The sequence below is a fragment of the Bombina bombina genome, chromosome 1 (assembly GCF_027579735.1).
Source record: "Bombina bombina isolate aBomBom1 chromosome 1, aBomBom1.pri, whole genome shotgun sequence".
NCBI classification, from domain to species: domain Eukaryota; kingdom Metazoa; phylum Chordata; class Amphibia; order Anura; family Bombinatoridae; genus Bombina; species Bombina bombina.
The window spans coordinates 890,914,499-890,931,267 of NC_069499.1; the positions used below are offsets into that span (position 1 = coordinate 890,914,499).

General features: G+C 40.1%; 1 protein-coding gene across 1 annotated transcript in view; it reads left to right on the forward strand.

The window, feature by feature from the left end:
* VAT1L (vesicle amine transport 1 like) overlaps positions 1–16,769 on the forward strand; it is a 676,099-nt gene that overhangs the window by 571,512 nt on the left and 87,818 nt on the right. The window contains exon 6 of the mRNA XM_053699561.1: positions 9,453–9,508. Coding sequence (XP_053555536.1) covers positions 9,453–9,508 — 56 coding nt within the window. The remainder of the gene's footprint in view (positions 1–9,452; positions 9,509–16,769) is intronic.

Below are 16,769 nucleotides of genomic sequence, written 5' to 3' on the forward strand. Positions count from 1 at the left end.
CAGCACTAGCAGTTTTGTCTCATAAAGCTCTTTGGTTGAAGTTATGGTCAGCTGACATACACCTAGATTACAAGTTTTACTTTACGGCTTTTAACGCTGAAAAAATGGCAATTTCAGCCTAATGGCAGTAACGCAGCTATTGCGAGTCTTGTCGGTATAGCTATACCGCAAGCATTTTAGCCTGTAACGCAACGTCCATTCCGCACTCAAAACAATGACGTTTTTGCGTGGGATTTTCATAGTGCCGGTATTACAGGTTCTGCGGTCCGGCTAAAATACTTGCGTTACAGCCTATACCGACACAATCCATACCGCCATCTGAAAGCAGTCATTATGAGTTTTGCGCCACTAAAATGTTTCACAAAACTCATAACTAAAGTGTTACAAAGTACACTAACACCCATAAACTACCTATTAACACCTAAACCGCCACCCTCCCGCATCGCAAACACTATATTAAATCTATTAATCCCTAATTTGCCACCCACCCACATTGCGACTATTAAATAAATTTATTAACCCCTAATCTGCCGCTGCCGACACTAATAAAAATTATTAACCCCTATTCTGCAGCTCCCCGACATCACTGCCACTATAATAAAGCTATTAACCCCTATTCCGCCGCTCCCCGACACTATAATAAAGTTATATTTAGCGCTGCGGAATCTGTTGGCGCTCTACAAATAACCGATAATAATAATAATAATTAACCGCTAAACCTCCGGCCTCCCACATCTCTGCAACTAAATAAACCTTTTAACCTCTAAACCTGCTACCTCCCACATCTCCGCCACTAAATAAACCTATTAACCCCTAAACTGCCGGCCCCCCACATCGCAAAACACTAAATTAAACTATTAACCCCTAAACCTAACACCCCCTAACTTTAAATTACAATATAACTATATTTAAATAAATAAAAACTTACTTGTGAAATAAAAATAAACCTAACATTAAACTATAAATTAACCTAACATAACTATTCTAATAAAATAATAAAATACTACTAATGAAAAAATCTAAATTACAAATTTAAAAAAACCTAACACTACGAACAAATAAAAAAATCTAAAATTACAAAAAATAATAAACACTAAATTACGAAAAATAAAAAACACTAGTCTTACAAAAAATAATAAACAAAATTATATTAAAAAAAAACAATTATACCTAATCTATAAAAATAAAAATGCCCCCCCCCCCCAAATAAAAACACCCCCTAACCTACAATAAACTAGCAATATCCCTTAAAAGGGCCTTTTGTAGGGCATTGCAAGTTAAACAGCTCTTTTACCTGTAAAAAAAAATACAAAGTCCCCCCAACAGTAAAACCCACCACCCAACCAACCCCCCAAAATAAAAAAAAAAACTCTAAAAAACCCTAAGCTACCCATTGCCCATTTGTATGGGCATTGTCCTTAAAAGGGCATGCAGCTATTTTTCAAAAGCCCAAACCCTAATCTGAAAATAAAAACACCCAAAAAAAAATGCCTAACACTAACCCCAGAATATCTACTCACGGTTGCTAAAGTCCGGACATCCAGGCGGCGAGAAGTCTTCATCCAGGCGGCGACATCTTCATCCTTTGCAGGGCGTCTTCTATCTTCATCCAGATATCCAGCGCAGGGCGTCCTCTTCATACGGTCCCCGCAGTACACTGAAGCTTCAATGCAAGGTAGCTGTTTCAAAATGGCGTACCTTGCATTCCTATTTGCTAATTTGATTCTTTAAATTCAAATCAGCCAATAGGATGAAAACTCTAAAATATTATTGGCTTGTTCATCGAATTATACATCGCGATGTTGGGGGAGCAGCGGAATAGGGGTTAATAACTTTATATAGTGGCGGCGATGTCGGGGGCGGCGTATTAGGGTTAATAACTTTTATTAGTGTCGGCAATGTCGGGGAGCGGCCGAATAGGGGTTAATAGCTTTATTATATTGGCGGTGATGTCGGGAGGCGGCGGATTAGGGCCGTTTAGACTTGGGGTTTATGTTAGGGTGTTAGGTTTAAACGTAACTATTTTTCCCCATAGACATCAATGGGGTTGGTGTTACAGAGATTGCCATTTCGCTACTTCAGGTGTTAGTTTTTTTTCTAGACACTCTCTCCCCATTGATGTTATAGGGGAAAGTGTGCATGAGAATGTCAAAGCAGCCTTGGCTTTTGTGCAGTATGGAGCTTAACGCCACCTATATCGCACACACAAGGAGGCTTTTTCAGTAACACGTAATGGCAGCGCTATGGAGGGTGAAATAACCGCAATTTTTTTAGTTTCGCACCCTGTTTAGCGCAAAACTCGTAATCTAGGTGATGGTCTCAAAATCCAGACTATAGCCTTTGGCATTCAATGGCAAAGTCTATATGGTCGGGGTTTAGACTTAATTATTTCTAATGTAACAGGGTGTAAGGGAGCTTTGCTAACTCAGGACAAACAGTCTAGACCTAAGGGCAGGTTTGGAACGCAGTCTCATTCCTTTCATCAGAACAGGAACCAGTGTCCATGGAGAACTACGAAGTGAATTACCTGAGTCATCAGAGGCTGCACCCAGGGGAATGGTCTCTCAGCCAGGAGATATTCTAGCTTGATTTGTCCTGGGGTCTACCAGAGATAGACCTGATAACATCTAGTCTGAATCACAAGCTGTTTTGATACGGAAATCAAGAGATCCACAGGCGGAACTAATAGATGACTTAGTGTCCCTGTGGAGGAATCTTCTGGTTTATATGTTTCTTCCAATAGTTCTTCTTCCCATAGTGGTTGCGCGAATAAGACAAGAGAATGTATAGGCTATTCTTGGCCACGAGGACCTGGTATACCGAACTAGTAAGGATGTCCAGTGCTTCTTCGTGACACCTTCCTCAGAATCCAGATTCCCGCTCAAAGTCCCTTCTTTTATCAGAACCTGCAATCTCTCAACTTGACTGCTTGGAGATTGAACGTTCGATTTTGTCTCTGAGAGATTTCTCTGACTCTGTGATTGATACCTTAATCCAGGCTTGCAGACCGGTTACAAGAAGGATCTACTATAAGATTTGGAAGGTTTACCTTTCTTGGTGTTCGTTAAGAGGTTATTCTTGGAATTCTTTAAGAATACCTTGTTTTCTTCAGTTCCTTCACGAGGGTCTTGATAAGGGTTTATCAGCTAGCTCTCTTAAGGGTCATATATCAGCTCTTTCTGTTTTAATTTACATACTGGATATTCAAGCATTTGTTCAAGCGCTGGTCAGAATCAGACTGATTGTTAGACCAGTTTCTCCTCCTTGGAACCTTAATTTGAACTTCAATCTCCTCCAATCGAACCAATGCATTGTTTGGATATTAAGTTAATTTCTTGGAAGGTTCTAGTCTTGTTGGCTATCTCTTCAGCTAGACGAGTTTCTGAATTGTCGGCATTGTCTTGTGACCTACCTTATTTGGTGTTCCATCAGAACAAGGTGGTTTCTTCTGTTATGTGTGATCAGTCCACGGGTCATCATTACTGGTTTTACGTACAGGGATGTGGTTTCTTCTTTATGTCCTAAGTCTTCAAAGGAAAGACAGTTACACAATTTAGATGTCGTCAGGGCATTGAAATTTTATCTGCAAGCTACAAACGATTTTCGTCAATCTCGTAGTCTATTTGTAGTATTTTCGGGACATCAAAGGGCAGAAGGCTACTTCCGTATCTTTGTTATTAGCAACCGCTGGTAAGAATTATGGCTCATTCTACTCGTTCTGTCACCACTTCATGGGCATTCAAAAATGAGGCTTCAGTGGAGCATATCTTTAGGGCTACAACGTGGTCTTCCTTACTTACTTTCACAAAGTTTAACCGCTTTGATCTTTTCATTTCTACGGTGGTGGCTTTTGGAAGGAAGGTCCTTCAGACTGTGGTTCCTGTTAGGTGCCTGCCTGTTTAAACAAAAATATATCCTGTGTAATTATCTTGTGGACTCTCACAACCATTAGAATGAAAACATAATTTATTCTTACCTGATAAATTCATTTCTTTCTTGGTTGTGAGAGTCCACGAACCCACCAATTTTTTTTTTCCAGTTGGTGGTGGCAGTTTTAGTTTGCATCTCTTTCCACAACTATCCTTGTGTTCCTTTTTTCTTTCTATACTCGGCTATACGCACTACTGAGAGGGAAGGGGAAGTGACAGGGATACTTAAAGAGACAGTCTACACCTTTATCATTTTAAAGTCTTACCTTATATTAATATGCAAATGGCCTCCTGCGCCATTTCTATATCATGTAGCAGTAACATTAAAAAAGTTATTTTAAAATGAATATTGTTTCTGGCCACTTTGAAATAGCTGCCACGCTCCGCCCACTGGTGACATCACAATCTGGGCTGCAGTAAAGGCTCACTTGTTCCAAAAGACTCACTAGTTGGATTCAACAGAATATTTATTCTATTCAGCAGAGTGCCTAGATGCAGCCCAGATCGTGATGTCATCAGTGAGTGGAGTTTGGCAGCCATTTTAAAGTTGCCAGAAAACATTATTCATTTTAAAATAACTTTTTTTACTGTTCCTGCTGCATGGTTTAGAAAGGGATGCAGGAGGTTATTTGCAGCTTAATCTAAGGTAAGACTTTAAAGGGCAAGTAAACCTAGGAAATAATGTTATATAATTCTGCACATAGTGCAGAATTATATAACATTAGCTTAGCTCCAGATTTAAAAAGTGATTAGTTAAAAAGATACCACGCAAAGAAAACAGAACACCGCTCTTGGCTCTACTGAGCTGGTCTGTTTTCTTCTGCTAAGCGCTTCACGGGCACGCTGTCTATTCACAGTACGCCCGATCGCGTTATTAAAATCAATGTAGCTCGCTCCCGCTCTGGTCTGGTAGCGGGAGCGAGCTACATTGATTTTAATAGCGCGATCGGACCGGCTGTGATTAGACAGCGTGCCCAGATGCGCTTAGCAGAAGAAAACAGACCCGCTCAGTAGAGCCAAGAGCGGTGTTCTGTTTTCTTTGCGTGGTATCTTTTTAACTATTCACTTTTTAAATCTGGAGCTAAGCTAATGTTATATAATTCTGCACTATGTGCAGAATTATATAACATTATTTCCTAGGTTTACTGGCCCTTTAAGATAACTAAAGTGTAGACTGTCCCTTTAAACACTGGTATGGGGCGTCTTTGCCTCCTTCGGGTAGCCAGATGATGCATTTCCCAAGTGTAAATATCTCATGGACAACCAAGAAATAAATTAATTTATCAGATAAGAATAAACTATGTTATCTTAAAGTAAATCACTGCTGTGTTTAATCTGTAGAAAAACAAACACAGCACAGCATCTTCTCTGTCAGACTAATGTTTGAATAGCTGATGACTTTAAAATAATTCTGGGTAATTACATGCAAATGATATTCACAGAGTCTGACTTTTTAGCTTCTCAATCCATTTTATACACTGATTCCTTAATGAATATGCATCTTCATTCAAGACAATTATAGGAACATAATATGAGTCATAGATGCAATGCCAAAATTTAAACAGCACAAGGTTTGTTTCTTACTGTTGCATTATGGACCTGATTAGTAGACCATTTAGAAAATTAGCTGATGATATATTAAAATATTTTATGAATGTTGTTAACCGTTTAAAGGGATGTTAAACAGTCTGTTTCATAGTTGTAATTAAAAAAGCACCAAGCAGTTGCTTATACTTAAAGGGATGGTCAACTCAAAAATGTTTATTGTTTTAAAAGATATATAATCCCTTTATTACCCATTCCCCAGTTTTGCACAGAAAACATGGTTAAATTAATACACTTTTTACCTCTCTGATTACCTTGTATCTAAGCATCTTCTGACTGCCCTCTCATCACATGACTTTATTTATTGACTTGCATTTAAGCCAATTAGTGCTGTGTTGTTAGAATCCACGGGTGTGAGCTCAATGTTATCTATATGGCTCACATGAACTATCTACCCCTGGTGTGAAAAGCAAATACAAAAGCATGTGATAATGGGGCTGTCTTTAGGGACTTAGGTTTAAAGGTTATAAAAGTATATTAATATAACCATGTAGTTGTGCAAAACTGGGGAATGGGTAGTAAAGGTATTATCTATCTTTTTAAACAATAACAATTTTTGTGTTGACTGTCCCTTTAATAGAACAAAATTGCAATTGCATTGTATTATTCGTCTATTTAAATGGATTTTACCTTTTTATTTATTTATTTTTTTACACTACATTTGTGCTTTTTGTCACATCACTACAGGGAAGAGGAGGCCTTTGCAGGAAATGTTATCTTATCCTGATGTCATAAAACTTCTAGACTAGTGAGTAGACTAGATAACAGGGAGTCAGATTTGCTCATGCCCAGAACTGACAGAATAAAACTTAGGTTTCAAAATCCTCTGGTCTTAAAACACTGGGGGCAGTGGCTACACTGAGAATTTCTAAGTGCTAATTTTGCAAGAAAACAAGTAAGTTATGTGCTTTTTTTTTTTTTTTTTACATAATCTTTTTTTATATATTTACTTTGATTTAACATATTTGTTTTTACCAAAGGAGCTTTGTTGAATATTCCTTTAAGGTCAGGGATTAGTTTGCACATTAAAGATCAAATAACTTTTAAATAGAAGAGTTAGTTACAACATTTGGCCAAATGGTAATAGGCCTAGGACTCTCTTGCTCCCTCTTCCTAACCTACCACACACTGGGACCCAGGGAGGAAGAGACCTTGACGTTGTCCTGGGACTGTCACCATTTGGCCAAATGCTGTGACTAACTCTTTGCTCTTTGCTTTTAATCTAGCTGTATGCTATTTTTGTTTTGTAATTTTCCCTATGGGCTTTTCACCCCAGCTTGTCTGGGGTTAACTGCCTGAGGCCCTGAAAGCTATGCAGCTGTCTATGAGATCTGGTGAGTACCCAGCGCTATGAGTATTTTAGTGATATTAGATGTGTACCTATTCCGGTTTGCAGTCCATTTCCGTGTTTTATAAATATTTACAATTAGGAGGCATATGTGCTAAGATTCTACATCCTATAAATATTATAAAACAAAAAAAGTTAGCCACATATTTGAAAGACACAAAACACACAGAGTAAGTCTAGCACTCAGTTGCAAGCACTCAGCTAAGATTAAAAGAAAAATGGAAGAGTTAGTTACCGCATCTGGCCAAATGGGACAAGCCCAGGTACCACGTCAAGGTTTCTCCCAAACCTGGGTCCCCAATACAGCAAAACAATGCAAGCTCAATCAAACAAATTGGGAACAATTCAGGGGTGCACAGACTTATATAATCACCCTAGATATATACAAAACACCGAAGGGGACTGCACTCTCAGACTGGACTGGGTACACATCCTATAACCCTGCAACATGCACAGCCCTGGGTGCTCAATAACACTCACAGGTAGTTGTACCATCCCCAGTGTCCCAGGCAGTTAACCCTAGACAAGTCTGGGTGCAAGGCCCATAGGGAAAATTACAAAATAAATTAACGCAACACAGAGGAAGTCTAGCACTAACTTGCATGCACTCAGCTTAGATTAAAAGCAAAAGTGGAAGAGTTAGTTACCACATCTGGCCAAATGGGACAAGCCCCGGTACCACGTCAAGGTCTCTCCCAAACCTGAGTATCTTATACAGCCAAACAATGCAAGCTCTCAAACAAACTGGGAACAAGTCAAGGGTGCACAGGCGTATTTAATCACCCTATTCATATACAAAACATAGAAGGGGACTGCACTCTCAGACTGGGCTGGATACACATACTATGACCCTGCAACATGCACAGACTTATTCTATGTGTTGTGACTTGTCTGGGGTTAACTGTCTTGGACTCTGGGGACGGTACAGCTACCTGTGAGTGCTATTGAGCATCCAGGGCTGTGCATGTTGCAGGGTCACAGGGTCCGTGTTTTGTATATGTCTAGGGTGATTACATAAGCCTGTGCACCCTTGACTTGTTTCCAGTTTGTTTGAATGAGAGCTTGCATTGTTTGGCTTTATTAGGAACCTAGGTTTGGTAGAGACCTTGAATTGGTACCTGGGCTTGTCCCATTTGGCCAGATGCGGTAACTAACTCTTCCATTTTTGCTTTTAATCTTAGCTGAGAGCTTGTAATGAGTGCTGGACTTTCTCTGTGTGTTGTATTAATTTGTTTTGTAATTTTTCCTATGGTTCTAGCACCCAGACCTGTCTGGGGTTAACTGCCTGTGACTCTGGGAATAGTACAACTACCTGTGAGTGTTATTGAGCACCCAGGGCTGTGCATATTGCAGGGTCATAGGATGTGTACCCAGTCCAGTCTGAGAGTGTTGCAGTCCCCTTCAGTGTTTTTTTATATGCCTATGGTGATTACGTAAGCCTGTGCACCCTTCACTTGTTCTCAGTTTGTTTGATTAAGAGCTTGCATTGTTTAGCTGTATTAGGGACCCAGGTTTTGGAATAGACCTTGACTTGGTACCTGGACTTGTCCCATTTGGCTAGATGCGCTAACTAACTCTTCCAGTTTTGCTTTTAATCTTAGCTGAGTGCATGTAAGTGAGTGCTAGACTTTCTCTGTGTGTTGTATTAATTTGTTTTGTAATTTTCCCTATGGACCTTGCACCCAGACTTGTCTGGGGTTAACTGCCTGGGACTCTGGGGACAGTGCAGCTGCCTGAGAGTGCTATTGAGCACCCATGGCTGTGCATGTTGCAGGGTCATAGGATGTGTACCCAGTCTGAGAGTGCAGTACCCTTCTGTGTTTTGTATATGTCTAGGGTGAAATCATAAGTCTGAAAACCCTTGAATTGTTCCCAGTTTGACTGAGAGCTTGCATTGTATGCCTGCATTAGGGACCTAGGTTTTGGGAGATACCTTGACGTGATACCTGGGCTTGTCCCATTTGTTCAAATGTGGTAACTTTACACACTTCTATTTACATGCAAGCACCCTGATCTAATAAGTGTGTATCTGGCTCCTCATTATTCTTGTTGGACAAAAGAAGTCAACCCATAAAATCTTTATATGAGCAGCTGTGTCTCCCCCTTCATTTTCTTATACTTGCTATTGTTAGATTCCTTACTCCTTTCACCCTAACACCCCCTTCCTTCTGATTTTTATGACACTCCTCCTTTCCCTGTACTAGGAACTCTAAATTACTTTCTGTACATTCTGTGCTTCAATTTATCATCAGTAATTTCCATCAAACTGATCAGCATTGCTTGAGATCTGAGACAGTAAAATCTTGTCTTTTTAAAAATGCATTGTTAATCCAATTATCCAAAGCATTACTACATACTGCAGTGTTTTTTTATGTTATTTTGGCATCAGTATTCTGTGGAAATACAAAGTTACCAGCAGTTTTTAAATGTTTAGTAAAATGACTAACTTTTTCATTCTATTTTATGTCATTATTTTAGGACTTTTCAGTCTATATGTCACTCTTGTGGTCAAAAGTGAATTATTATTCATCTGGAAGCTGCACAATCTAAATATTCACTTTATCTTCTAGGCTCATCCAACATGGTTACCGGGGAAACCAAAAGCTTCTTCAGCTTTGCTAAATCAGTAAGTATTTATGTTTTTATTGTTAGTGACAGGTTTCAGTTCTGCAGCTTTTTGTAAGCTCTGAATGTTTATTGAATCTGTGTTTTTATTATTTTTATGTACCTAGAGGCAAATATACACCCTCGCCAATTATTTGCTGTTTACAGAGAGTAAGAGAACTAAGCACTAACATTGGCTATACATTGTACTGACTTTTTAAACAAATTCAATTGTGGAATATTTCTTCTGTTAAGTGTGATCAGTCCACGGGTCATCATTACTTCTGGGATATTACTCCTCCCCAACAGGAAGTGCAAGAGGATTCACCCAGCAGAGCTGCATATAGCTCCTCCCCTCTACGTCACTCCCAGTCATTCTCTTGCACCCAACGACTAGATAGGATGTGTGAGAGGACTATGGTGATTATACTTAGTTTTATATCTTCAATCAAAAGTTTGTTATTTTAAAATAGCACCGGAGTGTGTTATTACCTCTCTGGCAGAGTTTGAAGAAGAATCTACCAGAGTTTTGCTATGATTTTAGCCGGAGTAGTTAAGATCATATTGCTGTTCTCGGCCATCTGAGGAGTGAGGTAAACTTCAGATCAGGGGACAGCGGGCAGATGAATCTGCATAGAGGTATGTAGCAGTTTTTATTTTCTGACAATGGAATTGATGAGAAAATCCTGCCATACCGATATAATGTCATGTATGTATACTTTACACTTCAGTATTCTGGGGAATGGTACTTCTCTAGAATTACACTGTAAGAAATACATAAAGCTGTTTAATAACTAGAGATTATGTTTAACGTTTTTGCTGGAATGTAAAATCGTTTTCATTTGCTGAGGTACTGTGTGAATAAATGTTTGGGCACTATTTTTCCACTTGGCAGTTGCTTAATCTGTTTTTCTGACAGTTTCTGTTCTCCCTCACTGCTGTGTGTGAGGGGGAGGGGCCGTTTTTTGGCGCTTTTTCTATGCATCAAATATTTCAGTCAGCAACTCATTGTATTCCCTGCATGATCCGGTTCATCTCTACAGAGCTCAAGGGTCTTCAAAACTTATTTTGAGGGAGGTAATTTCTCTCAGCAGAGCTGTGAGAATTATAGTTTGACTGAGATAAAAAACGTTTATTCTGTAATTTGTTTCCTGCTTTCAGAATTTGTTATCTTTGCTAATGGGATTAAACCTTTGCTAAAGTTGTGTTGTTTACAAGGATTGAGGCTATAACTGTTTCAATTTATTAATTTTCAACTGTCATAGATCTTCTGTGCTTCTTAAAGGCACAGTACATTTTAATATTATTCTAATTGAATTGTATTTCCAAGTTGCAAGTTTATTTGCTAGTGTGTTAAACATGTCTGATTCAGAGGATGATACCTGTGTCATTTGTTGCAATGCCAAAGTGGAGCCCAATAGAAATTTATGTACTAACTGTATTGATGCTACTTTAAATAAAAGTCAATCTGTACAAATTGAACAAATTTCACCAAACAACGAGGGGAGAGTTATGCCGACTAACTCGCCTCACGTGTCAGTACCTACATCTCCCGCTCAGAGGGAGGTGCGTGATATTGTAGCGCCGAGTACATCTGGGCGGCCATTACAAATCACATTACAGGATATGGCTACTGTTATGACTGAGGTTTTGGCTAAATTACCAGAACTAAAAGGTAAGCGTGATCACTCTGGGGTGAGAACAGAGTGCGCTGATAATATTAGGGCCATGTCAGACACTGCGTCACAGGTGGCAGAACATGAGGACGGAGAACTTCATTCTGTGGGTGACGGTTCTGATCCAAACAGACTGGATTCAGATATTTCAAATTTTAAATTTAAACTGGAAAACCTCCGTGTATTACTAGGGGAGGAGTTAGCGGCTCTGAATGATTGTAACACAGTTGCAATACCAGAGAAAATGTGTAGGTTGGATAAATATTTTGCGGTACCGACGAGTACTGAGGTTTTTCCTATACCTAAGAGACTTACTGAAATTGTTACTAAGGAGTGGGATAGACCCGGTGTGCCGTTCTCACCCCCTCCGATATTTAGAAAAATGTTTCCAATAGACGCCACCACAAGGGACTTATGGCAAACGGTCCCTAAGGTGGAGGGAGCAGTTTCTACCTTAGCTAAGCGTACCACTATCCCGGTGGAGGATAGCTGTGCTTTTTCAGATCCAATGGATAAAAAGTTAGAGGGTTACCTTAAGAAAATGTTTGTTCAACAAGGTTTTATATTGCAACCCCTTGCATGCATTGCGCCGATCACGGCTGCAGCGGCATTCTGGATTGAGTCTCTGGAAGAGAACATTGGTTCAGCTACTCTGGACGACATTACGGACAGGCTTAGAGTCCTTAAACTAGCTAATTCATTCATTTCGGAGGCCGTAGTACATCTTACTAAACTTACGGCGAAAAATTCAGGATTCGCCATTCAGGCACGCAGGGCGCTGTGGCTAAAATCCTGGTCAGCTGATGTTACTTCTAAGTCTAAATTGCTTAATATACCTTTCAAAGGGCAGACCTTATTCGGGCCCGGGTTGAAAGAGATTATCGCTGACATTACAGGAGGTAAAGGCCATGCCCTGCCTCAGGACAAAGCCAAAGCCAAGACTAGACAGTCTAATTTTCGTTCCTTTCGTAATTTCAAAGCAGGAGCAGCATCAACTTCCTCTGCACCAAAACAGGAAGGAGCTGTTGCTCGCTACAGACAAGGCTGGAAACCTAACCAGTCCTGGAACAAGGGCAAGCAGACTAGGAAACCTGCTGCTGCCCCTAAAACAGCATGAATTGAGGGCCCCCGATCCGGGATCGGATCTAGTGGGGGGCAGACTTTCTCTCTTCGCCCAGGCTTGGGCAAGAGATGTTCAGGATCCCTGGGCGCTAGAGATAATATCTCAGGGATACCTTCTGGACTTCAAATACTCTCCTCCAAGAGAGAGATTTCATCTGTCAAGATTGTCAACAATCCAGACAAAGAAAGAGGCGTTTCTACGCTGCGTACAAGAGCTCTTGTTAATGGGAGTAATCCATCCAGTTCCACGATCGGAACAGGGACAGGGGTTTTACTCAAATCTGTTTGTGGTTCCCAAAAAAGAGGGAACTTTCAGACCAATCCTGGACTTAAAGATCCTAAACAAATTCCTAAGAGTTCCATCGTTCAAGATGGAGACTATTCGGACAATTTTACCTATGATCCAAGAGGGTCAATACATGACCACTGTAGATTTAAAAGATGCTTACCTTCACATACCGATTCACAAAGATCATTATCGGTACCTAAGGTTTGCCTTCCTAGACAGGCATTACCAGTTTGTGGCTCTTCCATTCGGATTGGCTACAGCTCCAAGAATCTTCACAAAGGTTCTGGGTGCTCTTCTGGCGGTACTAAGACCGCGGGGAATCTCGGTAGCTCCATACCTAGACGACATTCTGATACAAGCTTCAAGCTTTCAAACTGCCAAGTCTCATACAGAGTTAGTGCTGGCATTTCTAAGGTCACATGGATGGAAGGTGAACGAAAAGAAAAGTTCACTCGTTCCACTCACAAGAGTTCCCTTCCTGGGGACTCTTATAGATTCTGTAGAAATGAAGATTTACCTGACAGAGGACAGGCTAACAAGACTTCAAAGTGCTTGCCGCACCCTTCATTCCATTCAACACCCGTCAGTGGCTCAATGCATGGAGGTAATCGGCTTAATGGTAGCGGCAATGGACTTAGTACCCTTTGCATGCTTACACCTCAGACCACTGCAACTGTGCATGCTAAGTCAGTGGAATGGGGATTACTCAGACTTATCCCCTTCTCTGAATCTGGATCAAGAGACCAGAAATTCTCTTCTATGGTGGCTTTCTCGGCCACATCTGTCCAGGGGGATGCCATTCAGCAGACCAGACTGGACAATTGTAACAACAGACGCCAGCCTTCTAGGTTGGGGTGCCGTCTGGAATTCTCTGAAGGCTCAGGGACAATGGAGTCAGGAGGAGAGTCTCCTGCCAATAAACATTCTGGAATTGGGAGCAGTTCTCAATGCCCTCCTGGCTTGGCCCCAGTTGACAACTCGGGGGTTCATCAGGTTTCAGTCGGACAACATCACGACTGTAGCTTACATCAACCATCAGGGAGGGACAAGAAGCTCCCTAGCTATGATGGAAGTATCAAAGATAATTTGCTGGGCAGAGTCTCACTCTTGCCACCTGTCAGCAATCCACATCCCGGGAGTGGAGAACTGGGAGGCGGATTTCTTAAGTCGTCAGACTTTTCATCCGGGGGAGTGGGAACTTCATCCGGAGGTCTTTGCCCAAATACTTCGACGTTGGGGCAAACCAGAGATAGATCTCATGGCGTCTCGACAGAACGCCAAGCTTCCTCGTTACGGGTCCAGATCCAGGGATCCAGGAGCAGTCCTGATAGATGCTCTGACAGCACCTTGGGACTTCAGGATGGCTTACGTGTTTCCACCCTTCCCGTTGCTTCCTCGATTGATTGCCAGAATCAAACAAGAGAGAGCATCAGTGATTCTAATAGCACCTGCGTGGCCACGCAGGACTTGGTATGCAGACCTGGTGGACATGTCATCCTGTCCACCTTGGTCTCTACCTCTGAAACAGGACCTTCTGATACAGGGTCCCTTCAAACATCAAAATCTAACTTCTCTGAAGCTGACTGCTTGGAAATTGAACGCTTGATTTTATCAAGACGTGGATTTTCTGAGTCAGTTATTGATACCTTAATACAGGCTAGGAAACCTGTTACCAGAAAGATTTACCATAAGATATGGCGTAAATACCTATATTGGTGTGAATCCAAAGGTTACTCTTGGAGTAAGGTTAGGATTCCTAGGATATTGTCTTTTCTACAAGAAGGTTTAGAAAAGGGTTTATCTGCTAGTTCATTAAAGGGACAGATCTCAGCTCTGTCCATTCTGTTACACAAACGTCTGTCAGAAGTTCCTGACGTCCAGACTTTTTGTCAGGCTTTGGCCAGAATTAAGCCTGTGTTTAAAACTGTTGCTCCACCATGGAGTTTAAACCTTGTTCTTAATGTTTTACAGGGCGTTCCGTTTGAACCCCTTCATTCCATTGATATAAAGTTGTTATCTTGGAAAGTTCTATTTTTAATGGCTATTTCCTCGGCTCGAAGAGTCTCTGAATTATCAGCCTTACATTGTGATTCTCCTTATTTGATTTTTCATTCGGATAAGGTAGTCCTGCGTACTAAACCTGGGTTCTTACCTAAGGTAGTTACTAACAGGAATATCAATCAAGAGATTGTTGTTCCTTCCTTATGCCCAAATCCTTCTTCAAAGAAGGAACGTCTACTGCACAACCTGGATGTAGTCCGTGCTCTAAAATTTTACTTACAGGCAACTAAGGAATTTCGACAAACGTCTTCTCTGTTTGTCATTTACTCTGGGCAGAGGAGAGGTCAAAAAGCTTCCGCTACCTCTCTTTCTTTTTGGCTTCGTAGCATAATTCGTTTAGCTTATGAGACTGCTGGACAGCAGCCTCCTGAAAGAATTACAGCTCATTCTACTAGAGCTGTGGCTTCCACTTGGGCCTTCAAGAATGAGGCCTCTGTTGAACAGATTTGCAAGGCTGCAACTTGGTCTTCGCTTCATACTTTTTCCAAATTTTACAAATTTGACACTTTTGCTTCATCGGAGGCTATTTTTGGGAGAAAGGTTCTTCAGGCAGTGGTTCCTTCTGTATAAAGAGCCTGCCTATCCCTCCCGTCATCCGTGTACTTTTGCTTTGGTATTGGTATCCCAGAAGTAATGATGACCCGTGGACTGATCACACTTAACAGAAGAAAACATATTTTATGCTTACCTGATAAATTCCTTTCTTCTGTAGTGTGATCAGTCCACGGCCCGCCCTGTTTTTAAGGCAGGTAAATATTTTTTGATTTATACTCCAGTCACCACTTCACCCTTGGCTTTTCCTTTCTCGTTGGTCCTTGGTCGAATGACTGGGAGTGACGTAGAGGGGAGGAGCTATATGCAGCTCTGCTGGGTGAATCCTCTTGCACTTCCTGTTGGGGAGGAGTAATATCCCAGAAGTAATGATGACCCGTGGACTGATCACACTACAGAAGAAAGGAATTTATCAGGTAAGCATAAATTATGTTTTTTAGAATGGGTTTCCAAGGTACATAAAGATTCCCATCGTATCAGTCGGTTTAAAGGAATATTCTAATGCTAAAATTACATGTTCTAATTCCTTCTGTAATTTTTACAATTGAGCAAAAAGGGGCTTATCACGGTTGTTTGCGTGCATATTACAAGTTGAAAGTAAACATGGTCGAATAAGAGCAATTGAAGTTAAAGCGCATCTTGATAGCGCGTCCTCTGAGCTCTGGTTAACTGTTTTGCAAAACAAAAAAATGGAACAAAACACATAAAAAATACATTTAAAAGTACAGTTACACTCATTATAACACTATCTAAAAAAAAATATTTTAAATAAAAATGCACAAAAAAGGTCTCAAAGATATGAGCTCTCAGGCAGGCAAAGGGTTTTAACATATAGATGCATATAAATGTCTTAAAATGTGTATATATATATATATATGTGTGTGTGTGTGTGTTTATATGTGTCTACATATGAATTTATATGTGTATATATCTATTTACAGACATATATACACATATAAACACATAAATACACACACACACACATATATATATATATATATATATATATATATATATATATATATATATATATATATATATATATACATGTATAGACATATATAAAACTGCATTGGAGCCCTTTGCAGTCAAGTAGATGAAAACACGAAAAAGTATATTTATGCAATATTCATATTTAATAAAGTTTTAGACTATGTATTTACTGTAAATATTTCACATTCCAATGTTCTGCACATAGCAGAATATGTTTTAAGTATTTATAAATAGATATTCCTATATATATCTTTATATATCCTTACCTATATATAATCGTATGTGTGTGTGTGTGTGTGTATATATATATATATATATATATATATATATATATATATATATATATAGATAGATATATATAGATATATATAGATATATATATATAGTACACAGAGAGAGTACCAGCGCTAAGAGAAACAGAATCCCTGAATAGGATGTCACTAGTTCTTTTTCTGCAGATACAGTCCCCCTGTGTGTGTCAAACACAATCAGTTCCTTGATATGGAGGCAAAAGGATCTCCAGATACACTCAAAGCCTAATCCCCAAAGAGCAGGGTCACCCAAGATGGAAGTCCAAAATCTAAAACAAA